This window comes from Drechmeria coniospora, chromosome 02 (assembly GCF_001625195.1).
Source record: "Drechmeria coniospora strain ARSEF 6962 chromosome 02, whole genome shotgun sequence".
NCBI lineage: Eukaryota > Fungi > Ascomycota > Sordariomycetes > Hypocreales > Ophiocordycipitaceae > Drechmeria > Drechmeria coniospora.
Window position 1 is genome coordinate 8,614,106 of NC_054390.1, and position 27,888 is coordinate 8,641,993.

Consider the following 27,888-nt stretch of genomic DNA (forward strand, 5'->3'; position numbering starts at 1 on the left):
ATATACAAATTTCATATCGTACCGGGATCTGTTTGTTTGCTTTCTCATTCTCTCTTCAGGACTACACTATTGATCTAGAGTAATGTTATTATATATTGGTACTTGGTATTTGTAGGGGTAGTGGCGGGGGATATTTACTGATAATATACTTTCTAACGTATTATGTCAATTTTATAACTTTAATATTTATAATAGAGTAATACTTAGCTAGAAATCTTTTAGCATTCAGCCTCAAAAGCGCCTTAATATAGCGCCAATAATACTAGTCTTGTGGAATTTCCGTCTTAGTTTGGCGCGTCTCATCCCTTTGGTATCTGCGCCACTCCTTATTTCTCCGAGGAACTTTCCACTGATTTTAATCCTATTCCATGCTAAACAGCCTTGGGGTATTGGTTCTTCCCAGTGTTTAGAATCAGGCTGTTTGGCTGTCTATAGGTAGTTTACTCTGACCTATGCTCTGCAGGTATACCGACTTCAGCGTGTCTTATCCTATTAAAATCTGTGCTTCTCCCAATTTCTCTATAGAACTTAAATAGCCTTAGGATATTGATTCTTCCCAGTATATAGAATTATGTTGTTAGTATCCCTAAGTGAGGCAGCAATTCCATTCCAACCGCAGGCACTAGTATATTACTACTAACAAGTAAGAAATACAGTTTACATCATTTGACTTGTCGCACGCGAAAATTGGCTCCAGGACCATATAAAGTTGTAAAGGCAGTTTCATAACGAGAAGTCGTACGATGGCGTAAAAGTTAATCGAGCAAAATGATACGGAAGCATGAGCTGCAAGTTAACCTACACCTTACCAACTAGGTAGTTCGTGTTTTTAGCTCCGTATCTGTATGAGTAAGTATACATTTAGGGACAAGTATGTAATTGTATGCATATGAACGAACAAACCGCGCGTTAACATGGCTGCTGCCACCCATAGGGGGGCATTGCAGACGACCGGCCCGAAACGAATCTGGATTTGATTCGCAAATACACCGAACGAGTGCCTACTTCATAATGCATACGCCTTCTGTATATAGTACGGGAAAAAGTTTCAGGCTTGCCCCTTGGCAGCCGGTTTTATGGGGCTAGTTTTCGATTGTACACTCGCTAGTGCATTCTGTAGGCGGCAATCCTATTACAATACGTAGGTAGAGCGTAATAATACCGCATTTAATACTCGAAAGAGTTTTAACAATATAAGTGGAACTAATTGAAGGACTTGACCAACCATATGCCAATACACCAACATATTAAGTTTAGGTATATCGACAGTACCAGTACTCCCTATATCTATATATCTCTGTATAGATAAGATATATATATGTATATTGGGGAAGCTACTCCTACTTACTGTAGGAATTCAAGTATTTCCACCAGTCTCACCTACATCCCTGAAAGTACCTATGTTATATAGCAAGCAACGAACAGCATCGAGAGCCAAATAACTCTTATTGTTGTCTTAATCATGCGTTTAATACTATTCCTTTCAATTATATTCTATCAAGTTTGTTATTCTGCCGCTCGAGAAGATACTGACTGCATGAATGGAATTGTTTATGTCGAAGTTCAACCGCTTGATTTTGTATGCTCTCATGATTCCGCAGCAAAGAGCAGTATTATTCGGTATTGTCCAATGCATACAGCATCCATAAAAAGTATACTACTAATTCTATCTAGATCGTATACCAGCTGTCCTCCAATTGTAAAAATAACCACATTAACAATACCTGGACCCAAGGCAGGCACCACAACGATACCGCCACCATTTGGATGCACGGAAAACTGCATATCAATCATTGTTGCTACCACTCCTACTATTAGCATATTAACAGAAACAACTTTAGGTCCAGTTCCCGGAACATCAACTATTCACCCGCCAATTTCATGCTCGGAATATTGCATTACATCAATAATCATTACTACTACAGCAAGGATTCAAACGCACACAACTATTGGCCCAGTTCCTGGGATATCGACAATTCACCCTCAACCAGGATGCATTAGTAACTGTATCAAATCTATCATTGTTACAGTCACTGGCGGTGCTGTTACAGAAACGACTTTGGGCCAGGCTCCTGGGACGTCAACCATCCTCCCACTACCAGGATGCACTGAAAATTGTAGTACTAGAATTATTGTTACGGTTACTGGTAGTGCTATAACAGAATCGACTTTAGGCCCGTCTCCTGGGACATCTACCATCCTCCCTCCACCAGGCTGTACAGAAAACTGTGTTACTAGAATCATAGTCACTGTTACTGGCGGTACTATATCAGAGACTACCGTAGGTCCTATGCCCGGTACATTAACCATCCTCCCTTTACCGGAATGCACTGAAAATTGTGCTACAAGAATTATCATTACAGTAACTGGCGGTAACATAACAGAAACAACCTCAGGCTTGGCTCCTGGGACGTCAACCATCTTTCCTAGACCGGGATGCACGGAAAATTGCATTACTAGAGTTATAGTTACAGTTACTGGCGGTGCTATAACAGAAACAACATTGGGCCCTACTCTGGGGACAACAACCATTCTCCCTCTACCAAGATGCACCGAAAACTGTACTACAAGAATTATCGTTACAGTTACTGGCGGTACCGAAACAGAAACAACCCTAGGCCCGGTTCCTGGCACATCAACTATCCTTCCTCTACCGGGATGTATAGAAAATTGCATTACTAGAGTAATCGTTATAGTTACTGGTGGTACTATAACAGAAACAACCTTAGGCCCTGCTCTTGGGACATCAACTCTCCTCCCTCCATCAGGATGCACCAAAAACTGTATGACTAAAATTATCTTTACAGTTACTGGCAGTGCCGTAACAGAAACAACCTTAGGCCCTACTCCAGGGACATCAACTTTACCCCCTCCACCAGGATGCACTGAAAATTGTATTACTAAAATTATCGTTACGGTCATTGGCAGTGCCATAACCCAAACGACTATAGGCCCAACTCCTGGTACATCGATCGTTCTCCCACCACCGGGATGTTCTACAGGTTGCATTACTACTATTATTATAACTGAAACTGGCTATATCGAGACAGTTAGAACTCCTGGCTCAGTTCCTGGAACAAGTACTATCTTACCATTTCCTGGGTGCGCCAATGGATGTACGACCAGAATCATCATTACTGTTACTGGCGGCATTTTGACTGAGACAACGATTGGTCCAATTCCTGGGACAGTTACTATCCAGCCATCATCTGAATGTATAACAGGATGTCTTACTAGAGTTATTGTTACTAAAACAGCTGGTATTCTTACTGTTTTTACTCCAGGCCCAACAGCTGGTACAACAACCATTCCACCTCCTCTAGGGTGTATTATTGACTGTACGACAAAAATTATTATTACCATTCCCGGTAGTGTGACCATAGAATCAACCCTGGGCCCTGTTCCAGGAATTACAACAATCGCACCACCTCCCGGATGTCTCACTGACTGTATTACCAGAGTAGTCGTAACGGACACTGGTGTTTTGGAGACATTATTAACTTTTGGACCGATATCAGGTACATCAACTATTCTACCACCGCGAGGTTGTATCATTAGCTGTACTACCAGAGTTATTATAACTACGACTGGAAGTGTATTTACTGACACAGGCGTGCTTACAACGGTTATTACCCTAGGACCAACAGCGGGTACAACAACAATTCAACCACCACCTGGATGTATTACTAGCTGTACTACGACTGTAATTGTTACAATTACAGGTAGGGTTGTTACCAAAACAACTATTGGTCCGAACATAGGAGCTTCAACTATCTTGCCACCTCCTGGTTGTATTACAAGCTGCACAACTAGTATTATTGTTACCGTTACTGGGGTGTTAATTACTGAAACAACAATCGGGCCTAGTTCAGGGGTTTCAACTGTCTTGCCATCTTCTGGATGTATATCTGATTGTACAACCAGAGTAATTATTACTGAACCGGGTTTTATTACAACACGCACGACTCTGGGGCCATCAGCAGGGACAACTACAGTCCAGCCACCTCCCGGATGTGTCACTAGCTGCACAACGACTATTATTGTCACCGAGACTGCCGGTATGACTACAATAACAAGTCTAGGTCCGACCCCTGGTACCTCAACAGTTTTGCCACCTTCTGGATGTATGGTAGGCTGTATTACAACCATAGTCGTCACCAAAACTAGTGGGTTTAAAACCATTACAACGACAGGATCGGTTCCCGGTACAACAACCGTCCTGCCGCCATCCGGATGCATTACGAGCTGTATCGGCAGTGTCATCATTACGGTTACTGGTGATGTTATAACTAGAACTACTTTAGGTCCGACCCCTGGTACCTCGACAGTTTTGCCACCTTCTGGATGTGTGGTAGGCTGTATTACAACCGTAGTTGTCACCGAAACTGGTGGGTTTAAAACTATTACAACGATAGGATCAATTCCCGGTACAACAACCGTCCTGCCGCCGTCCGGATGCATTACGAGCTGTATCGGCAGTGTCATCATTACGGTTACTGGTGATGTTATAACTAGAACTACATTAGGTCCGACCCCTGGTACCTCAACAGTTCTACCACCATCTGGATGTACTATAGGCTGTGTAGCAACTGTAATTGTCACCGAAACTGGTGGCTATACGACTGTTACAACGATAGGGTCGGTTCCCGGTACATCAACAATCCCGCCCAATGTAGGATGTGTAGTTGGATGCATAACTACTATTATTATTACTAAAACCGGTGGCATTACGACGGCGACTACAATAGGTTCCTTTGCCGGAACCACAACGATTCCACCTCCGTTAGGATGCACTTCAAGCTGTACTACAAGCATTGTTATAACTATTACTGGCGGAATTGTAACAAAGACAACGATAGGCTCAATGCCTGGTACTTTGACAATTATGCCTCCCTCTGGGTGTCTTACTGGTTGTACAACATCTATTATTATAACAAAAGTTGGTACCATCACGACTATTTTTACTACAGGTTCCGTCGCCGGTACTACAACTATCACGCCACCAGTAGGGTGTATTTCAGGCTGTACTACAAGTATTATTGTCACTGCTACCGGCGAAGTATTGACAAAAACAACACTTGGTTCTACACCAGGTACATCTACAATTTTCCCACCCACTGGATGCATTGCCAGGTGCATTACGTCTATTATTGTTACCCACACTGGGGCCATTACAACTATCACTACTCCAGGTTCTGTTGCCGGTACCACAACAATCCTGCCGCCATTAGAATGTGTTGCAGGCTGTACTACAAGCGTCGTTATTACCGTTACTGGCGGAATCGTATCACAAACAACACTTGGCTCTACACCTGGCACGTCGACAATTCTTCCTTCCTCTGGGTGTATTACTGGATGTATGACATCTATTATCATTACAGAAACCGGTAGCATCACGACCATTACTACTCTGGGCTCCGTCGCTGGTACTACAACAATGTCGCCTCCATCAGGATGTACTACAAGCTGCATTACTCGTGTCGTTATTACTGAAACCGGCAATATTGTTACCATGACCACCCTGGGCCCACAACCTGGTACCACAACGATCCCTCCATCATTGGGGTGTATTATACGTTGCACTACAAGCGTTATTGTAACTATTACTGGTAGAATTGTAACACAGACAACGATAGGCTCATTGCCTGGCACTTCAACAATCATACCTCCATCCGGATGTCTCACTGGGTGTATTACATCAATTATTATTACTCAAACTCGTGCCATTACGACCATGACTACTACAGGTTCCGTCGCCGGTACCACAACTATCCCGCCAGCGGCGGGATGTATCACACTATGCACCACAAGTGTTATTGTCACGGTCACTGATGGAATTGTGACAAAGACAACTCTTGGATCAACACCCGGAACATCTACAGTTCTTCCTCCCTCTATGTGTAGTACTGGGTGTATTACTTCTATTATTGTTACCGAAACAGGGGCCATTACAACTATCACTACTCCAGGTTCAGTAGCTGGAACCGCAACAATTCTGCCATCTACAGGTTGTAATACAAGCTGTACTACAAGCATCATTGTTACAGTTACTGGTGGAATAGTAACACAAACAACTCATGGCTCTACACCTGGTATATCTACGATTCTTCCTCCCTCTGGATGTATTACCAGTTGCCTTACATCCATTATTATTACACAAACTGGTAATATTGTAACAATTACTACTCCAGGTTCGGTAGCTGGAACCACAACTATTCCACCATCCATTGGATGTAGTACAAGCTGTACCACAAGAGTCGTTATTACAGTCACTGGAGTAATAGTAACACAATTTACGTTTGGCCCTACGCCTGGCACATGGACAATTCTTCCTTCTTCTGGATGTATTACTAGTTGTACTACATCTATCATCGTTACAGAAACTGGCGACATTGTAACAATTACTACCCCAGGCTCAGCAGCTGGTACCAGTACAATCTTGCCACCACTTGGATGCATAGCAAGCTGTACTACAAGCATTATCGTAACAGTAACTGGTGAAATTATAACAGAGAACATTATTGGTTCTACACCCGGTACTTCTACAATTCTTCCTCCGTCTGGGTGTATTAAAAGTTGTACTACAAGCGTGGTTGTTACCGTTACTGGCGGATTGGTTACTCAAACAACTCTCGGCTCTATACTAGGCACATCAACAATTCTTCCATCCTCTGGATGTATTACTGGGTGCATTACATCTATTATTATCACTCAAACTGGGGCTATTACAACTATTACTACCCCAGGTTTAATAGTTGGAACTACAACAATTTTACCATCAGCAGGTTGTGTAACACGCTGTACTACAAGCATCATTGTTACTATTACCGGCAGAATAGTAACTCAAACAACTCTTGGCTCTACACCTGGTACATCTACAATTCTTCCACCCTCTGGTTGTATTACTGGGTGCATCACATCTATTATTGTTACTCAAACTGGGGCCATTACAACTATTACAACCCCAGGTTCAATAGCTGGAACTACAACAATTTTACCATCAGCAGGTTGTGTAACACGCTGTACTACAAGCATCATTGTTACTATTACCGGCAGAATAGTAACTCAAACAACTCTTGGCTCTACACCTGGTACATCTACAATTCTTCCACCCTCTGGTTGTATTACTGGGTGCATTACATCTATTATTGTTACTCAAACTGGGGCCATTACAACTATTACAACCCCAGGTTCAATAGCTGGAACCACAACAATTCCGCCATCAGCAGGTTGTGTTACAAGCTGTACCACAAGCGTGGTTGTTACCGTTACTGGCGGATTGGTTACTGAAACAACTCTCGGCTCTATACCAGGCACATCAACAATTCTTCCATCCTCTGGATGTACTACTGGGTGCATTACATCTATTATTGTTACCCAAACTGGGGCCATTACAACTATTACTACCCCAGGTTCAATAGCTGGAACCACAACAATTCTGCCATCAGCAGGTTGTATTACAAGCTGTACTACAAGCGTGGTTGTTACCGTTACTGGCGGATTGGTTACTGAAACAACTCTCGGCTCTATACCAGGCATATCAACAATTCTTCCATCCTCTGGATGTACTACTGGGTGCATTACATCTATTATTGTCACCCAAACTGGGGCCATTACAACTATTACTACCACAGGTTCAATAGCTGGAACTACAACAATTCTGCCATCAACAGATTGTGTTACACCATGTACTACAAGCATCATTGTTACTATTACCGGCAGAATCGTAACTCAAACAACTTTTGGCTCTACACCTGGTACATCTACAATTCTTCCATCCTCTGGATGCATTACTGGGTGCATCACATCTATTATTGTTACTTACACTGGGGCCATTACAACTATTACTACCCCAGGTTCAATAGCTGGAACAACAACAATTCTGCCATCAACAGATTGTGTTACACCATGTACTACAAGCATCATTGTTACTATTACCGGCAGAATCGTAACTCAAACAACTTTTGGCTCTACACCTGGTACATCTACAATTCTTCCATCCTCTGGATGCATTACTGGGTGCATCACATCTATTATTGTTACTTACACTGGGGCCATTACAACTATTACTACCCCAGGTTCAATAGCTGGAACAACAACAATTCCGCCATCAGCAGGTTGTGTTACACGATGTACTACAAGCATCATTGTTACCGTAACCGGCAGAATAGTAACTCAAACAACTCTTGGCTCTACACCTGGTACATCTACAATTCTTCCACCCTCTGGTTGTATTATTGGGTGCATTACATCTATTATTGTTACTCAAACTGGGGCCATTACAACTATTACGACCCCAGGTTCAATAGCTGGAACCACAACAATTCCGCCATCAGCAGGCTGTGTTACAAGCTGTACCACAAGCGTTGTTGTTACCGTTACTGGCGGATTGGTTACTCAAATAACTCTCGGCTCTATACCTGGCACATCGACAATTCTTCCTTCCACTGGATGTATTACCGGTTGCATTACATCCATAATTATTACACAAACTGGTCATATTGTAACAATTACTACTCCAGGTTCAGCAGCCGGTACTACTACAATTTCGCCACCACCTGGATGTATTGCAAGCTGTACTATAAGCGTCGTCATCACAGTAACTGGTGAAACCAGAACACAAACAACTCTTGGTTCCATACCTGGTACATCTACAATTCTTCCATCCTCTGGATGTATTACTGGGTGCATTACATCTATTATTATTACTCAAACTGGGGCCATTACAACTATTACTACCCCAGGTTCAAGAGCTGGAACTAGAACAATTCCACCATCAGCAGGTTGTGTTACACGATGTACTACAAGCATCATTGTTACCGTGACCGGCAGAATAGTAACTCAAACAACTCTTGGCTCTACACCTGGTACATCTACAATTCTTCCACCCTCTGGCTGTATTACTGGGTGCACCACATCTATTATTGTTACTCAAACTGGGGCCATTACAACTATTACGACCCCAGGTTCAATAGCTGGAACTACAACAATTCCACCATCAGCAGGTTGTGTTACAAGCTGTACCACAAGCGTTGTTGTTACCGTTACTGGCGGATTGGTTACTCAAACAACTTTCGGCTCTATACCTGGCACATCGACAATTCTTCCTTCCACTGGATGTATTACCGGTTGCATTACATCCATAATTATTACACAAACTAGTCATATTGTAACAATTACTACTCCAGGTTCAGCAGCCGGTACTACTACAATTTCGCCACCACCTGGATGTATTGCAAGCTGTACTATAAGCGTCATCATCACAGTAACTGGTGAAACCAGAACACAAACAACTCTTGGCTCCATACCAGGCACATCTACGATTCTTCCGTCCTCTGGATGCTTCACTAGCTGTACTACATTTATTGTTATTACTCAAACCGGTAGAATTATTACTATTACTACTCCAGGTTCAGTAGCTGGAACCACAACAATTCTGCCATCAGCCGGTTGTGTTCGGAGCTGTACCACAAGCGTGGTTGTTACCGTTACTGGCGGATTAGTTACTCAAACAACTCTTGGCTCTACACCTGGTACATCTACTATTCTTCCATCCTCTGGATGTATTACTGGGTGTATTACATCTATTATTGTTACTCAAACTGGGGCCATTACAACTATTACTACCCCAGGTTCAATAGCTGGAACTACAACAATTCCGCCATCAGCAGGTTGTGCTACAAGCTGTACTACGAGCATCATTGTTACCGTAACCGGTAGAATAGTAACTCAAGCAACTCTTGGCTCTACACCTGGTACATCTACGATTCTTCCTTCCTCTGGATGCTTGACTAGCTGCACTACATTTATTGTTATTACTCAAACTGGTAGGATTATTACTACTACTACTCCAGGTTCAGTTGCTGGAACCACAACAATTCTGCCATCAGCTGGTTGTGTTCGGAGCTGTACCACAAGCGTGGTTGTTACCGTTACTGGCGGATTAGTTACTCAAACAACTCTTGGCTCTACACCTGGTACATCTACTATTCTTCCATCCTCTGGATGTATTACTGGGTGTATTACATCTATTATTGTTACTCAAACTGGGGCCATTACAACTATTACTACCCCAGGTTCAATAGCTGGAACTACAACAATTCCACCATCAGCAGGTTGTGTTACACGATGTACTACAAGCATCATTATTACCGTAACCGGCAGAATAGTAACTCAAACAACTCTTGGCTCTACACCTGGTACATCTACAATTCTTCCACCCTCTGGTTGTATTACTGGGTGCATCACATCTATTATTGTTACTCAAACTGGGGCCATTACAACTATTACAACCCCAGGTTCAATAGCTGGAACCACAACAATTCCGCCATCAGCAGGTTGTGTTACAAGCTGTACCACAAGCGTGGTTGTTACCGCTACTGGCGGATTGGTTACTGAAACAACTCTCGGCTCTATACCAGGCACATCAACAATTCTTCCATCCTCTGGATGTACTACTGGGTGCATTACATCTATTATTGTTACCCAAACTGGGGCCATTACAACTATTACTACCCCAGGTTCAATAGCTGGAACCACAACAATTCTGCCATCAGCCGGTTGTATTACAAGCTGTACTACAAGCGTGGTTGTTACCGTTACTGGCGGATTGGTTACTGAAACAACTCTCGGCTCTATACCAGGCATATCAACAATTCTTCCATCCTCTGGATGTATTACTGGGTGTATTACATCTATTATTATTACTCAAACTGGGGCCATTACGACTATTACTACTCCAGGTTCAGTAGCTGGAACTACAACAATTCCACCATCTGCAGGTTGTGTTACACGCTGTACTACGACTGTAATTATTACAGTAACTGGTGGAATTGTAACTCAAACAACATTCGGATCAATCCCTGGTACATCTACGATTATGCCTCCTTCTGGATGCGTAACAAGTTGCATTACATCCATCGTTGTTACTCAACCTGGTGGGATTACAACCATTACAACTCCCGGTCCGGTGGCTGGTACCTCAACAAAGCCGCCGTCACCGGGATGTGTTACAAGCTGTACTACAAGCATTATTATTACCTATACTGGTAGAATTGTTACAGAGACAACTCTTGGCTTCTCGCTCGGTACATCCACAATTCTTCCTCCCTCTGGGTGTATTACTGGCTGTATTACGTCTATCATTATTACACAAACTGGCGCAATTACCACCATTACCACCCCTGGTTCTGTGTCAGGTACTACAACAATCCACCCACCATCAGGCTGTGTTATTAGCTGTACAACAAGTGTTATTATTACTATACCGGGCGCAATCACGACCATAACAACTCTAGGATCTATGGCTGGTTCTTCAACAATTGTACCAGTGTCCGACTGTATTGGCTGCACGACAAGTATCATCATTACACAACCAGGTGTTCTTATAACAGTCATTACCACTGGCCCTGTAGTGGGTACGACAACAATTCCGCCGCGCTCTGGCTGTGTCCTGAGCTGTACGACAAGTGTCATTATAACTGTTACAGGTGGAATTGTAACAGAAACAACCATTGGTTCAACTCCTGGCACGTCTACAATTCTTCCGCCGTCGGGATGCATTACTGGCTGCATTACATCTATTGTTATCACTCAAACAGGTGGTATTACAACTATTACTACGCCAGGTTCTGTTCCCGGTACTACAACAATCTTACCACCAGTGGGTTGTGTAGCAAATTGCACCACAAGTGTTGTTGTCACCGTAACAGGTGCAATTGCCACTGTAACAACTTCAGGACCAGTCGCCGGTACAACTACAATCAATCCAGCTTCTGACTGTATTTCTGATTGTACTACAAGTGTCATTATTACTCAGACTGGCGCCATCACGACTGTTACAACAGTGGGATCAATAGCTGGCACTACAACAATACCACCAGCCGCTGGATGTACCCTTGGCTGTACTTCCAGCGTCATTGTTACTATAACTGGTGCAATTATTACCATAACAACTCCAGGATCGGTCGATGGTACAACAACAATCACCCCGGCATCTAATTGCCTCCGGGATTGTACTACAAGCGTAATCATAACTCAACCAGGTGTCATAACTACCATTACAACGCTTGGATCAATAGTTGGCACTACAACCTTATCACCATCCGCTGGTTGTACACGTAGCTGTACAACCAGTGTCATTGTTACTATAACTGGTGCATTCATCACTGTAACAACTCCAGGTTCAGTTGCTGGTACAGAAACAATCACACCTGCCTCTAGCTGTATTAAGAGCTGTACTACAACTGTTATCATCACTCAACCAGGTGTTATTACTACCATTACAACCCCTGGTTCCATAGCTGGCACGACAACAATACCTCCAGTTGCTGGATGCATCCTTGGTTGCACCACGAGAGTTATTGTTACCATCCCTGGCTTTATTGTCACTCGAACCACTCTTGGCTCTGCTCCAGGATCATTAACAATTCCGCCATCGCCTGGATGTATTTCGAGCTGCACTACGAGTATCATCATCACGGTCACGGGTGAAGTTGTAACCATTACAACTCCAGGGTCGGTGTTTGGTACCACCACCATTACACCAACAGCTGGTTGCGTTGTTAGCTGCATTACAAGGGTAATTATTACAGAACCCCCTGATGTCGTTATCACTTCAACCGTAGTTGGACAAACAGCGACCGCATGCACAATCCCCCCGGTATCCGACTGTACTCGCCCTTGTACTACGAGCATTATTGTTGTTACAGTCCCAGCAGATGTTGCTATTACTTCCACGGTGAGTGGACAAACACGCACCACATCGACTATTCATCCATTATCAGATTGCATACATCCTTGTACAACAAGAGTTATTATAGTTACAGTACCTCCTGATGTGGCCGTAACAACATCCGTCACTACTGGTACAGTTCCCGGCACAACTACTATTTTACCATCATCTGGGTGTATACATCCATGTACTACTAGAATTATCATTACTCGGCCCGTTGATACGGTTGTTACAACAACGGTAACTGGGTCAGTATTCCGAACTTCGACTATTCCGCCATTATCTGGATGCACGCCTCCGTGCACGACAAGTGTTGTCATCATGTTGCCCGCTGATACAGCAGTTACAACCACTGTAACCGGGTCATTGCATGGCACCACCACCCTCACACCACCAGCCGACTGCACACATCCGTGTACCACAACTGTTATTGTTACCACCATAAGTGTACCGGTAGGCGCTTGTGAAACTATAGCTCCAACATGCATTCCACTTGGAGCAGGTCGATTAAATGTTGATTTGTATACCAATATTTACGCCGATGTTCCAAATCAGGTGGGATATTACTCGAATATTGAAGGCGTAGGAGTATCACCGGATTACTACATGTCTAAATCTCGACTGAATCACGGTACGACAGATACTATGATTGTTCCCTTTGTCGCGCGACCAAGTGTTGGCTGTGTCCAATTTGAAACGGAGATGATATATTGCCCTGGAGTTACTTTCACATTTGGTGGAATGGTTATTGATGCAAACAATTATACCCTCGTCTTCAGTGGCTATTTTAAACCGCCAACCACTGGTAATTACACAATTTGTGAGTATGCGGACGAGGTTGACTTTTTTTATATTGGGGAGGCTGCATTCCCGTGTGATCAACCGTTGAACCCACCCTTTGGGGCTTTAAGCTCTCAATTTGAACAATCGACGAGATGTACGTCATACTACTTTGTTAAAGGATTTTATTATCCTATTCGTTCAGTTTTTGCAAATTATGGCCTTCCTACACAGAACACTATTACAGTTGATCCCGGTGATGGTTCAAACTTGAACATGACGAACTACATCTATGCTGCTTCCTGTTAAAGGAGAGCTTTAAGTTACAATACACTATTATTTACCGTATGCTACTACTATTATTTTGGACGTGTACAGCTGCACCCTCAGTTCGATGTGATGTTCTATCTCTCTTTTAGCTAGCGCATATCTGTCATACCTATATATGGTTTGCTCATCAATAGGAATATTGCGGTGCTCTTCAATGAGCAACTTAAATGTCAGTGAAGCAAAAGTCGACATCCTGCTTAGGCTCCGGTTCTCTGCTGCTGTAATATGGGTAACTTGATGATTCCAAATAGCGGTTCAGTTGATGGGATTCGGTCGAAAGCGCCAGTGGAAGACCTTGGTAATTCTTCGCCGCGCGTGAAGTACCTCAACGATGGAGGTTGTTTGTTGTATGCCCGAAGTGGCGATGTTGATTGACAAAGCAGGATACGATCCCCTGCTTCCAACGCGAAAGCCATGTATCGTAACAGTAGTGTACAGCTGCAAGCCGGTGGCGTCCTGGAATCTTGAAGCGATGTAGAAGTAGACGACGAGATAGCTATTTGTATCTTCTGCCTTTATTATTTCGTTCCACTCTGTAAGGAATTATCGAAACTCGGGTGCCCGTATAACTCCAAATTTCGAAGCCATTGGGAATAATTGCTCGCATTCCTGCAACAAGCCTATGGCTAACGTACCAAGAGTCTGGAGCAAGTCAGTACAACTTTCAGGTTCGAAAAAGCTACTTGACGCCTTGAGTAATGCAACACCGCGATCCGTAACAGTCATCTTTGGAAATGGAAAACATTCCTTCGTACAATGATAGTGAACGGCCGGCGTGAATCATCCTGTGGCCCAAGATCACCGGCGCCATGGTGAACACACACGGAACTCAGGCTCGAGGTAACGAAAACTCGACGACCGGCCGCAACTCAGACGGTGCTGTCGACAGGTACTCGCCGACCACATCAGGAAGCAACTACGAACCTAGCGGTATTCAAGGGTTCGTCGTGGCGACCACGTGTAGAGCAGCAAACGGGATTGGCCATCGACTCAACCAAAGTTCGATGGGCCAAGACGAGTAAAAAGAGGGGTACTCGTAATAGTCCTTTGTCCTGATGTGGCACATCTATTCTCCAAGAATCGGAGCAATTACAGAATTTCGGCTCACCATGAGCTCCGCGCCGGTGTGGGCGTCGGTTTCAAGGCTGTCCCGTCGCCATTCGTAGCCCATGCCGGCATCACTATACGCGACGAAGACGGAGAGGCTTTTGGAACGGGAGCTCAAGGCGACCCGAGCAGAGCGAGGCCGGCTGACGGAGGAACTCTACGAGACAAGAGTGGACTACAGACCGCGAAATCCTGGTCCGCCGTTGCCTGGATATATTGAGCTCCATCCATTTTCAGTGGCCAATCGGTAAGGACAGACGTAATTAATCAGCGAGGCAATTGGGTCGAACGCATTCGGCCCAGGTCGAAGCGCTGCTCTAGGTAGCGATCCATCGAGGGCAAATACCAACAAGAGTCCTTTCTTTCACTTCGCCGCAGGGACTGGGTTACATCAACCTTCATGTCCGTAGCAAGCCCTAGCTGCACTCGAAGGCAGGCGAACGAGCGGCCTATTTCGTGAGCTGCCTCGGCTGCGACCTAATGACGCAACAAAGATCAGTCCGCACCGGCCGACGGCGGCTGAGCGGCTTTACTTTCTACCCCTGATTGCTCTGACGGAGACCTACATGACCATCAAGATTACCGAAAGAGGAGATGCCGTAGTATGTCGCTCCGCCGTTGCTCTTTTGGGTTCAGCATTGATCCTTAACACAGGCGAGCAGTGCAATGGGGAGAGAGCGACTCTATACTCTGCTACCCCTACAGACCTGCATACAGCTGCATGTATATCCCAGAAACAATCAACTGCAGCATATATATATACTTATACGGTACATACATGTATACGTAATGACAAGTACCTTGTACGACAGGTAATAGTCGTCGGCTTACGGAACGGGGTAATTTCCAGCGGCTTCCGCATATCCGCCAGGGGTCTCTCTAGCATCGGCGGTAACCAGCTGACAGGGCCTCGCAAAGGCACTAGGAGCCTGTGATGTCGCCCGGTCAGTGGCTGGGTATATCACTACATACCAAGCACCGTAGCCTTCGATCCAGGTACAACTGCGCCCGAGGGCGTCTTGCTATCAGAGCACGCCAACATAGCCTCCCAGCAGGCCATCGATGCCGCTATCCCTACGGAGTATAAGGGATGACTCTCCATCGCTCGCCGGGACGCATAGCGAGTACTGCTGCGTTATCGGCGCCTGTAACTCAATCTATATCGAGAGCTATTATACCGCCTCCCTCTTTGGTATTGCTGCCTGTAGCCCCCATCTTACCTGCTTCGTCCGCTCGGCCACACTGTCTCCGCCTCGGCAGGGCCAGCCGCAGCGCGACGAGATGAAGATTTAGGTCACCCGCTGCAGCTGATACCTCTACATATTCCCCAGCATGCTCGAGGGAGTACGACCACCGGCGGCCTCTGGTCCAGGGACAGCCCGCTCGACTGCATTATCGCCGAAGCGGTCAAGGAGGCATCCCTACCGCCCGAGCTTGTACGCTCGTCGGTACGGAGCGCGGGCGTTATCACGGTAACCTCTCGACCCGCGACCCGCGCTCCGAACTGTTTACTCCGAAGTCCTCTACGTCTACGACCTTGAGCTCGCCAATAATGTCATCATGAGGCCTGGCGACAATGAGGTCGACGAGTTCGTCTTTATAGGCTGCGACAAGGTCCGCTGCCGTATCGTCACCGGCGAGTTTAAGCGCCGTCCTGGTGGATTTCCTTATGCGTCACGGCAAGATTATGCCCGAGCACGAGCCGGACCACGTCGACCTCTGCGTAAGAAGGGTGAGGGGACAGCTGCCGGTGCCCATAACGTCGGACGAGCCGTAACGAGTGACGGTAGCGCCACGACGCATATAGGAGAGTTTATGGCAGATGGATCATCGAGGAGGATCCTAGGGGTTGAGGAGGAAAAACTTTATTATGGATTCGGTAATTAGTAATAATAGAGCATGGACGGATGGATACTTGCGGCTTTAGTAATACCTGCACATGATTCCGCACAGTGCGTACTGTATGACAAGTAGACTTGCAGGCACATGTACACCTAGAAATACATGTACATGCACACGTGCGGAGTACAGTAGATGTACAACAACAGTACAGTACGAGAACTTGTGCTTTGCCTACCTACATAGTACCTCCACCTCCTTACTGCTTGTTTACTACGGAGCGCCTTGCTCCCATTCCCATAAGCATCTCTCTGGAGGCAACGTCTCAACGCAGGTGCAACCGCTTCTGCCACCAGCGACGGAATAGTGAACTTGAAAGGAGTCTCTCTCGCCACGCTGCAACGACGACAAGTCAGGCCAAGCCAAGCCAAGTTCGCAAGGGAGGTGAACTCGGTAATTACGACGGATTACTACGGAGTAATTACACCTACTTTCACCGTGGATGAGCATAGCACCGTACAAGTACATGTACTTACATGTACAAGCACACCCGCCCGCAAGTACAACTACCAGCACACCCGCAAGTACAGGTACTGGAATAGGTCCTGTATACTCACGTAAGTACACACGTGTCGCCTAGGCACTTAATACGGAGTACCTGCAGGTATGGGTACTGCAAGTCTGTGTAAGTACACCTACTTGTAGGTCGGTGCACTCCGTAATTATACTGTACTCTACTTAATAGCACGGCGTATTGCTGTACTCCGTACTCCGTACTCCGTACATTATTATTACATGTTCGGAGTACTCCGTACTGCGTACTGCATCTCGAATATGTACAGTACTTACTAGCAAGTGCCTGCCCTGTACGGAGTATTTACATGATACATGATACTTGTTACTGCTTGTATGAACGTGTACGTGCAAACACTAACACGAGAACCCGACCACACTCTCCCTACGAACCCCACGCATGTACAGTACATACAAACCCCCACAGCTTGGGGGCGCTCGGTACGTCCTTCCTCTATCTACCCCGTCCTCATATACCTACCATAGACCGTCCCCGACGTCACGAGGCCTCCATCCGTCACCATCTGCTTCGTTTTCTTTCCCTCGGCGTCACGGTACTACCGGCTCTCCTTCATCCCCATCAAGACGGCCTTTCTTCTCAACGTGTTCGTGCCAATGGCGGCATCGAATCCGAAGCGAAACCCGCAGTGGCGGTGAGGCCTCGGGCGGGAGGGGTGGGAGGTGTGAGACGCCGACCGGTCGGTTGGCCATCGCACCTCGCGCCGTCGATCCTCTTTCTCTTCTCTCCTTCTTTCCTCCTCCATCTGCTACGTCGACCCCGTCCTGCCTCTTGACGTGATGCAGCTAGTAAGTCCTGGCGGCCGTGCCGGGTTTCGGTCACTTGGTCGACCTACTTACGTTGCTAACTTTGTGCTTGGGCCTGCGTCGCCGAGAAACGAGCAGCGTGCGTATTCGTGGCCACATAGTTGGCCTCGAGGTTGACACCCACCTCGGCTCCTGCTCCAAATCGGAGAGGGTCAAACTTGCATGGATTCTTTCATGTGACCTGACCAGCCGTCGAATCGTTCACGTTGCCTTTCGCCGGGGACGCCGAGGCCGCTCCAGCCTGGGGCCATAATTCACCGTCTCGTGGTCAGGCGGTGCAAGTTGTGGTTCATCACCCGCTGCGTACGTTATTGTATGATACACGGAAAATACTACAAACGCTACGGGTCGGAAAGACGCCCATGGTCGAGCCCCACGCCGACCGACGACATCAAGCCAGCGGGGTGCCGACACATGATACCCCGGACCCCTTCTAGACGCCGTCGCCATCCAAACTCGGCACCAACGTTTGGTCGGCCGCCGTCTCCGCTGTCGTCAGCCGTCCGCTTCCATGACGCGTCCCAAAGCCACGTCCCGCGGGCGCACCCGTCGCGATGCGCGCCCAACGCCACGGGCCATGGCGGCCAAGGCCAAGAAAGGCACGCGGCCTGCCATCCCACCAGCGCAGGGCAGCGAGAGAAGCCAGCGCTGGCCAATCTAGCCGCCGCTCGAACCACGCACTCCTCGCCCGGCCACGACCTTTCCGCCTCTCGAGAATATACCCCAACGCCGGCACCGCCGTCACGTCGTTTACTCGTACAAACGCGCCCGTTCGGCGACTTGCGGCCGTTCCGTCTACTCCTCTTCCGAGTCCGAGTCGTCGCTCGAGTCGGCCATGGGCGTCGGCGCCTGGATGGTGCCCTCGCCCTCGCCCGGTTCCTGTCCCGAGTTGTACATGTTTTGGAGGGCAGTCAGCTGCGCAATCTTGGCCTCCTGCTCCTTGGCGCTCATCGGCTTGTTCTTCTTCGGCTTCGACGCCGACTTGGCCCCCTGCTTGGCCGTCGACCGGCCGACCTCTGGCGACGACTTGGGGCCGCCGGCCAGGTCCTTGCCGAAGCCCGGCAGAGCCTTCTTGCAGAGCTCCCACAGCTTGGATAGCGCTTCGGTGCTCAGCTGATCAATGTCGAGCTCGAGCTCGCCTTCCGTGTTCTCCTGTTCGCACGAGTCAGCCACGCCTCAAGGTGCCGCCGCGCCCGTTGCCACTTACATTCTGCCCCGTGTCCGTCTTGATTATGTCTATGGCGCGATCGAGATGAGAGGCGTCGAGATCGTTGATGGCGTTGGCGATGGCGTCCTTCTCCGCCGCCGTCAGATTCTTCTTGGCCTTCTTGGAACCGCCGCCCGACTTCTTCGCGTGGCCGGGCCCGCTGATGGATTTGCGACCTCCGACGCCGCCCGCCGCCTTGGCCCGGCCGCCCTTGCCGGCCTTCTTCGCCGGCTTCTCGCTCTTCGGTTGCGTCTGCGCGTCCTTGACCGCCTTGATGAGAGCATTCTGGACCATATCGACGATGCCTCTTTGAACCAAGATCATGGCTTCGTTGGCGCTGAGGAGCATCTTGTTCAGCTTCGTCGTCTCCTCCTCCAGCTTGGCCTGCAGCGCCTCAATCTCCGCCTTGTTGGGCATCGTCTCGGTCGCCTCCTCGCCGTCGTCGTCCTCCTCCTCGTCGTCGTCACTGGCGTTCGAGGTCGAGGCCGCGGGCGCGCTCGCCTTGGCCGCGTGCCTGGCCAGCCACGAATCCTTGTTCTTCATCTGCGCGCCGTACAGGTCGTCGAGCTGCTTGGCGAGCACCGACACGGGGTTGCCCTGATCCGGGGGGCCGTTGAACTTGTAGCAGTTGTCGAAGACGAGCCGGACGTTCTTGTCAAAGTCCTTGAGGCTAGAAATGTCCCCCGTCGCCAGGTTGTGATGCACCTTGCCCAGGTCCATGGGCTTCTTGATGACGTTGTGGTACGTCGGGATGCCGAGACCCTCGGCGTCGACGGGCTCGAGGAACCACTGGTTGATCTCGTGGTGCTTGGGGTGCATGATTTCCGTCAAGACCTCGTCGCAGAACTGAAGCTCGGGCTTGAGCTTCTTGCGCGACGGCTTCGTCGTGTAGTCGATATCCTTGGGCTTCGGCGCCCGGACCGTCCGCTTAGGCCTGTCGCCGTCCGTCGCCGTCGAGGCCCTACGATCGTCGTACGGTTCCGGGGGCGTGGCAGTGACGGGTGCGGCCGTCTCGGTCAGGGGGCTCGGCGCAGGAGCCGTCGACTGTCGCCGCGCCGCCGATTCGGTGACGACGGCTCGGGGCTCGCGCGCCGGTTTCGCCTTCGGAACGGCCTTGGGTCGGGCGGGCTCCTCGACCGGTATCGGCAGGACGTCCTGCCAGATGGTCGTCACGGCTTGGGCGGCGGCGGCCGTGATGTCGTGGGCGGGCCCGTTGAACGTCAACGCGTTCTCGAACATGAGGGCCAGATCCTTCCTGAACTGGCCCAGCGTCACGATGGAGCTGTTGGGGTCGCGGACGTTCCGATCGAGCTCCGAGAGATCCATGGGCTTCTCGATGCGGGCAATGTACGAGTCCCAGAGGAAGGGCCACAGCTTCTGGACCGAGTCGCGAAAATGCGCACCCGCCTTGGTCTTCTTGACGCGTCCGATGACCTTGCGGATCTCGCGGCGCTGGAAGGGAGACAGCTCCTTGGCGTTTGTCTCCGAGTCGGACCAGCGCGTCAGGCTGGTGAGAACCGTCATGTCGAGACCCGGGGCGTCGGACGCCACGCCGGTGGAACCGGCCGGCGTGGACGAGCTTGCCGTCGGCTCGCCGGCAGCCGCGACGGCGCTCGCCTCGTCGTCCTTGGGCTCCGTCCTGGCCCGTTTGGAAGCCGGTTCCTCGGCCGTGTCATCCTCGCGCTCGCGTGCGACCTTGGCGCCCGGGGCATCGGCCATGGGCGCTTCGGGAGACGCCTCGGCCGGCGACGCCTTCCCGGTTCCCTCGATGGCGAGCTGGGACATGCTGGCCGAGCCCAGATCAACTTCGGACGTGGGCAGCGCGGCTGCATCCTGCGAGGGGGGAGCGGCGTCACCGACACGGGCCGTCTCCGTGGCGCCCGCCGAGCTCTCGGCCGGCGCATCCGTCATATCTTCGTCTTGCGTCTTGCCGTCGGCGGCGGCGGCGGTGGCCTCGGAAGGCCCCGTGGTTGCTTTCGCGGTTTTGGCTTCGCCCGACGGCGGAGAGTCGGTCCGGGGCGTGGCTTCGCGCATTTCAACATCCTCGGTCCGCGAAGGGCTCCGGGCAGGAGTCGACCGCTTCGCCGCCCGTGCGGGTTCGTCTTCTCCTCGAGCCGGTCCCGCAGACGGACCGTCCTTCTTGGACTCGACTACTTTTTCTTCGGTCGAGGCGGCCGCGGTGGCCTTTGCGGCCGGTTCGGGCCCATCCGATGGCTTTGGCTGAGCGGCCGTCGACTCCGCCTCGGTTCTGGGGGCTACCTCGTCGGTCTCGACGGCGTCGGTGTCGGATTTGGTCGGGCCATCCGCCGTTCCGCTGCCGTTCAGGGCACAGCTCTCGGCTCCCGTCTTGGGGGAACCGGCGCGTTGTTGCGTCGTCGAGGCGTCCTTGGTGGAGGCAGGCTCCGGGCGTGACTCTCTCGCGGATGCACCCACGGGTGGCTCCGTCATGGCAGGCTCTTTCGGGGGCGCGTGGCTGTTTTTGGGCGAGTCAGTCCGAGACTTCGCACGAGCGTGGGCGTGTCGAGGCAACAGCGATGACGAGTGCACCGGGGCTCATGGCCTCGGGCAAGAGCCAGCGGACCACGCACGCTCCGTCGACAGAGGGGTTGGGCGTGGTGCACGGCAGAAGGGGCGAAATGACTCACCCGTTAGGCACTTCCTCCGGCTTGGGATCGGGGACGGCGGCGTCGGGGCGCGGCGATGCCATGATTCCGATGGCGATGGCGGCGCAGTTGTGGTGGTGGCTCAGAGAGTGCGGCGCGTCATGAAATCGGGCCAAGGATGAAACTGCGCAGGCGTGCGGCGAGGGATGCGGAGGTGCAGGTTCGGGGAGGCGACGAGAAAGGCGTGCGGCAGCTCTCCGAAGCACGCGCGAACGGGTGGTCAGCTTTCGCGGCGAGGGGCAGGTGCGACGAGGCACCGAGAGGCTAGCGGGACGGAGCAGGAGCTTGCGCGGTGCGCAGGCACGCTGACGGCTGTCACGGCTGCGAGAGGAGGGGGGGGGGGGGGGGGGGAGCGGCGGCAGCTGCGCGGTGGAGGGCCGGTCGAGGAGCGAGGGCAGTGAATTCGACCCGATCAATGCACCGTCGAGATGGAGCGAGCGCGGGCGCGGGCGAGAGGCGCGGCGAGGTGCCGTGAGCGGGGCGGGCTGCGAGCAGAGAACAGCGAGGAAGCTCTCGCGCGGGTGGCGGGGGCGAACGGGTACAGACTGCGCACGGCGGCCGCGAGCTGTTGCCGTGGTCGTGATGATGCGAAGCTGCAGCAGCGGTGCGGGAGCTCGTGGCGGCCGAGCAGCGTAGCTTCCTGCGGTGGAGCTCTCACGTCGGGCGCGCGTGCTCGTCCGGCGGTGCCCAGAGGCGAGTCGTCGTCTCGTGTCGGCGCGGCGACTGCGTCGGGTGGGGGAGAGGGGAAAAAAGGCGACGACGGGCGAAGGGCGGAGCGGATGGCCGTCGGCGGCGACGTCGGTGAGAATATGGATTATGGATTATGGACAATGCGAGCGACCCGAGGTGGTGAGGAAAATCGGCAGGGAATGGGACAGCGCGCTGCGATGCAAGCTTCCTTCGAGGCAGGCCAAGGTCCAAAGGTCAAGCAGGATGCGGTATGGTGCCGTCGAGGTGCGTTCGGTACGCCGACGGTACCTCGACGCGGTGGAAAAATGACGGCGCGGCGCTGCGTTTGCGGGATGGAGCAGAGGTTCCTGGCGGGTACCGTTGGGGGCGAGGGAGGGGAGGGGTGGGAGGGTCGGCGAGAAAAGCGCGTGCACGTCAATAAAATTCGGCCGACCGGAGGCGCGAAGGTATTTATGAGAAGAGAAAGGCAAGGTCCGGGCAGGCGTTGATGTGACTTTATCGGGGCGCCGAAAATGGCTGGGGCAGAAAAATTTACTTGCCCGAGGTGGGGATCCACCGCATCGGGGAAGCCAACGAGTGATTTGCTCGAGGGCGTGTGGCTAGTTTCGAGTGAGGCTGGGGAGAGCAGGAGGGAAGCCCGTTGGTGGTTGCCTAGCCGGTCGCCGTCGACAGTGCCGTCAGGAGCGCTCCGCACCCGCTCGTAGGCCGCCTGTGTACCCAGCGTGTACTTTCTGCACGGTCGGGCGTACGAGGTATACTTATAAGTACATGCTCACCCACTCATCCACCTCGGTGCCCCCCCCGAACGGTAGGAAGTACGGAGTACGGAGTACTTGCTTAGTATTCAGCTGCGCAAGTAATACGGAGTACTTCTTGCCGTACGGAGTACTGTACGGTAAGTAAGTACTGTAGGGGTAGGGAGTACTCCGTACAATGTACTTACTTGAGTAGTACCAAGGGAGGGAGTACGGGTACTTGGGGTTCTCTCATGGAGGTACCGCTACATGCACGACTACGCACAAGTGCCCCCTACTTACTACGATGAATCCAAGTACCTGTACAAGTACGACTCCGTCCCGCGCGGTCGAGGTGCTGGAGCAGGCATGAGCGAGCGCGAACTCCCAGCGCTAGGTGCCTGCGGCAGTGCTTGAGTAAGTACTTGTGTACTAGGGCACCGGAGCGTAGGTTTGGAGGAAGGTGCATCTTGCACTAGCCACAGGTGCTTCTCTAGCACGAACATGCACGTCACAGGCGGCAAGCACGCAGATGCGAGTGCTAAAGTACTCAAGTATATACAGTAATACAATGCAGTAAGTATTACTCCGTACTGCACGTCCATCTGGCCAGCATGCTCGATGCACGCTCGTAGGGAGAGCGACGCCTCAACAGACGACATCGACATGGCCGGTCGCATGCTGCTCGTGGCCGGCGTGCACGGCGTTGCAAGTGTGTGCCTGACCTTGACTGCCACTGGCACTCCTACGCATGCGTGCAGTCGTACGTCGAACGTGCACTCCATGTTGCGAACTCCGTCGTGGGAACGCTCACGCTTCGCGACCACGTCGCCACCGCCACGGTACGGACCGTCGACGAGATAACCTCCACGATCAGGGGCCATTTCCAGGTACGGAACAGTACTGTGCGTACGGTAACACACGTACGTTGCGCTTCCATGCCGAGCAACCGCGTCCACGGCGTGCGCCCAGCACGTAAAAGTCAACTCGGCGCGTGAGCCAGCCTTGCGCGTCAAAGGCAAAAAGGCGAGGACAAAGTTAAACGCAATCGTGCCTTTTCTTCTAGACGAGGAAGCTGTTGCAAGAATTTCATTTCCCGCGTGTCATCGGCTCGTCGGGACGATGAAATGAGCCTCTCACTACTACTGTACTACGTACTGCGCACGTGTTGGGGCGTGACGGAGCAGTGCGGCCAGTATCCGTGCTGGATACCAAACCAGACGTGCGTGTGCAGTACAAGTAGGGAGTCACACTCGGTGCAGTCATCCTGGGGTGAGTACAGACAGTACTTACTTGGTACTGTCATGTGCAGTACATTTATGAACGGGACGACAGTGCAGTACTGGATAATGCCAAACCAAGGCCGTACTTGAGAGCAAGTAAGCACATACTTACAGTTCACTCGCACTTGTTTTGCGGTGAGTACGGAGTACCTAGTACTCTGTTCGTTTGTAACATGCTGCACACGCAAGTGCAGTACCCCTACAACTACAAGAATACCAGCAAGGAAGCCTGTGTCTCCGTCAAGCGGTGATACTGTGGTTCGACAGCCTCGCACTACGTCAGAACGCGTATCGTTCAAACGGGGCATTGAATGTATACAGTACTTGCGTGCTCGATGGAGCACGGCATGAGGTGATTGATTGAGAGCGAGTCACCTGACTCGCACCATTTCGAGAGGACGAACATGTACAAGGTACCACGACGGAGTACAGTAGCACTGTATTGCAGTAAGTACCCAGTACGGAGTACAAAGTTCAAAGTTCATGTACTGTATTACTCCGTACAACACTAAATTCTTACAAAACATGCCCGGATAATTACTACTTACATTCTTACAGTACAGCACTCCGTACATGTACAACCAGTCGTACTCTGTGCTTCATATTGCATGTCCTGGATACTTATACATGCACCTGTCTGGCGAGGTACTTACTGTACGCAAGTACTTGACGCAAGTACACCGTGCAAGTACACCGTACATGTGCCCACTGGTACCCGTGCTGCCCGTGGTCACGGCGATCCGCGAGCACCAATTCCACAGGGACCTCCAGCGGCACGTGACTCGGAACCGCAATGCCATGGTGAATGCTTATGTCATCCGGACGCACGTTGCGGTGGGACGCAGCGGCCGCCCACCCGCCAACCCACCCCAGCAGGGGCCGGCCCAGAAAAAAGTTGAACGAGGTGAAGCAAGAGAGTCGTGAAATTTTCCCACGCAAAACTCGGTGCGCACAACGCCTAGCTCTGCGTCCTTGCTCTGTGCACAAGAGTATGTTTATCCGTCGTTTGGCGTTTGGATCTTGAATCCATCTACTGAACAAGCCAACCATCGACCACGTCTCGTTACCCGTGCAGTCGCCATCCGTATTCCGTCCATCTTCAAGTCGCAGCGCTTCGAGCCACCCGCACCCTCGCAGTACTTTTCGACCGGCCCCGGCACCCGCTCTCCGTCGCTCCCGCCATGCCTGCGTCGACGAAGAGAAAGGCGCCGGCCAAGCTGGCGGCGCCCGTCGTCAAGTCGAGCGCGAGACGTCCCACCAAGAGCTCCATCAACGAGTCAAAGGCCTCCGTCTCGGCCACGGACACGCTGCCGTCCTCGGCCGTCGACATGATCGAGATTTCGTCGGACCAGGCCAGCGAGGATGACGTCTCGGACGAGGAGGAGGACCGAGAGTCCGATGGGGTCAACGGCGGCAAGGATGGTGCGAAGCCGTCCGCCACCCCCCTCGGGCTCCGTGGCAAGACCGTCGGCCGTGACGACGCCGACGCCGCCGCCGAAGAGTCGGACGGCGAGGCCACCTCGCCCTCCTTCGGCGAGCTGCTCCGCAACAACGAGGCCATCGACGTGCCCGCCCTCCTCCAGCAGTCCGGCGCCGCCGGCGCGGTTGCCGAGCGGGCGAAAACCGTCATCGTCCCCCCCTCGCACCAGTCCCTCACCACCGTCCTCACCCAAGCGCTCCGGACCGACGACACGGACCTCCTGGAGTCCTGCCTCCACACGACGGACCTGACGACGATTCGAAACACCATCGAGCGCATCGACAGCGCCCTCGCCGGCAACCTCCTGACCAGGCTGGCGGCCAGGCTCCACAGACGACCCGGCCGAGCCGGCAACCTCATGACCTGGGTCCAATGGACCCTCGTCTCGCACGGCGGCGCCTTGGCCTCGCAGCCCAAGGTCGTCCACAGCCTGAACGGTCTGCAGAAGGTCTTGGCCGAGAGAGCAAAGGGGCTCAACAGCCTCCTCGTCCTGAAAGGCAAGCTGGATCTGCTCGAGGGTCAGATGAACCTGCGAAAAAAGATGCAGCAAAAGGGCCCTGGCCTGCTGCAGCAGGGCGATGCCGACGACGACGAGGATGCCATCTGGGTCGAGGGGGAGACGGGCGCGTCAAACGGTGTCCGCTCACGGAGGAATCGAGACGACGACAGCGACGACGACGACGACGACGACGACGCTCCACCCGAGGCGAACGGCTTCGTCGGTGCCTCCGACGATGACGACGACGATTCTGTCGACGAGGATGATGACGAGGACGGCGACGACGCAGATGAACCACTGGACGAGGACGAGGTCATCCACGACGACGTCGACGAGTCCATGGGCGAGGACGAGGAGAGCGACGTCGAGGCCGCCGCGCCGCCCTCGAAGCTGCAAAAGGTGACGAGGTCCTTTGCGAAAAGAAAGTAACGACGGTCGAAGGGAAGTGGAGGTGACAGCGCCGGCGCCGCCGGCTGGCATGGCATGGCATGGATTAGAACCGTCGAGGCAGCATTCATTGTTCCAATTTCCCCCCCCCCCCGTCATTTTTTTTCATTACGATGGCATCTCTGGCGTTCTTGTAGATATGGACTGCGCAATATGACGAGTTGATACCTGGAAAAATCCACGCATCATCGTGGCCTCTGTCCGTACTCGGGTGGATGATTCAATTGTCTCGCCGCCCGATACTGCTCGTTTGCCATGCATGGGTATGTCCGACCGGCATGTGCAAAGACGGCCAACGACAAACAAATACACATTGCCCACGCCACCACATCCCGTCAGTGTGTGTCTATCCAGCCATTCAATCCAATGAAAAGTATATCAAACAAACCACGCAAGGCAGCCAGAAACAGCGCTCGGTGCCAAGGAACGTTGGAAGTAGGAACCGCTGCAACAATGCCATGCCGCCTCTGGTCTTGCTCGGCCCAAAAGGGTGGAAACGGAAGAGGAAGAGGAGGGTGTCGATTCAAACGACGGCCCTCGGGAGCGGCACCACGGCCGTCCAAGTGGAAGGGGGGGGGCGAAAGGAGGAACTTGAAGTGAGGGGAGGGCGGCGAGTGCGACGCAGCGCCGCTAGATGGCCCAGCTACCTCGCCTTTCTCGGACGCCCCAGGCGAGGGGATCGAGATTGTCCAGATCGG

General features: G+C 51.4%; 4 protein-coding genes across 4 annotated transcripts; 3 read left to right on the forward strand and 1 right to left on the reverse strand.

Annotated features, from left to right (window-relative positions):
• Positions 1-14,652: 14,652 nt before the first annotated feature.
• On the forward strand, positions 14,653-15,170 carry DCS_05488 (uncharacterized protein; the record flags this gene model as incomplete). The annotated part of the gene is made up of 2 exons (XM_040802791.1): positions 14,653-14,783; positions 14,939-15,170. The coding sequence occupies 2 exons, from the start codon at positions 14,653-14,655 to the stop codon at positions 15,168-15,170; spliced, it is 363 nt and encodes a 120-aa protein (XP_040657824.1).
• Positions 15,171-16,510: 1,340 nt separating this feature from the next.
• Positions 16,511-16,837, forward strand: DCS_05489 (uncharacterized protein; the record flags this gene model as incomplete). Its single annotated transcript, XM_040802792.1, has 1 exon — positions 16,511-16,837. The coding sequence occupies one exon, from the start codon at positions 16,511-16,513 to the stop codon at positions 16,835-16,837; it is 327 nt and encodes a 108-aa protein (XP_040657825.1).
• Positions 16,838-18,982: 2,145 nt separating this feature from the next.
• On the reverse strand, positions 18,983-24,365 carry DCS_05490 (transcription regulator BDF1; the record flags this gene model as incomplete). The annotated part of the gene is made up of 4 exons (XM_040802793.1): positions 18,983-19,339; positions 19,395-21,867; positions 22,040-22,780; positions 24,076-24,365. The coding sequence occupies 4 exons, from the start codon at positions 24,363-24,365 to the stop codon at positions 18,983-18,985; spliced, it is 3,861 nt and encodes a 1,286-aa protein (XP_040657826.1).
• Positions 24,366-25,945: 1,580 nt separating this feature from the next.
• DCS_05491 (uncharacterized protein) lies at positions 25,946-27,172 on the forward strand (the record flags this gene model as incomplete). The annotated part of the gene is made up of 1 exon (XM_040802794.1): positions 25,946-27,172. One exon carries the CDS (start codon positions 25,946-25,948, stop codon positions 27,170-27,172), a length of 1,227 nt encoding a protein of 408 aa, XP_040657827.1.
• Between the last annotated feature and the right edge of the window lie 716 nt (positions 27,173-27,888).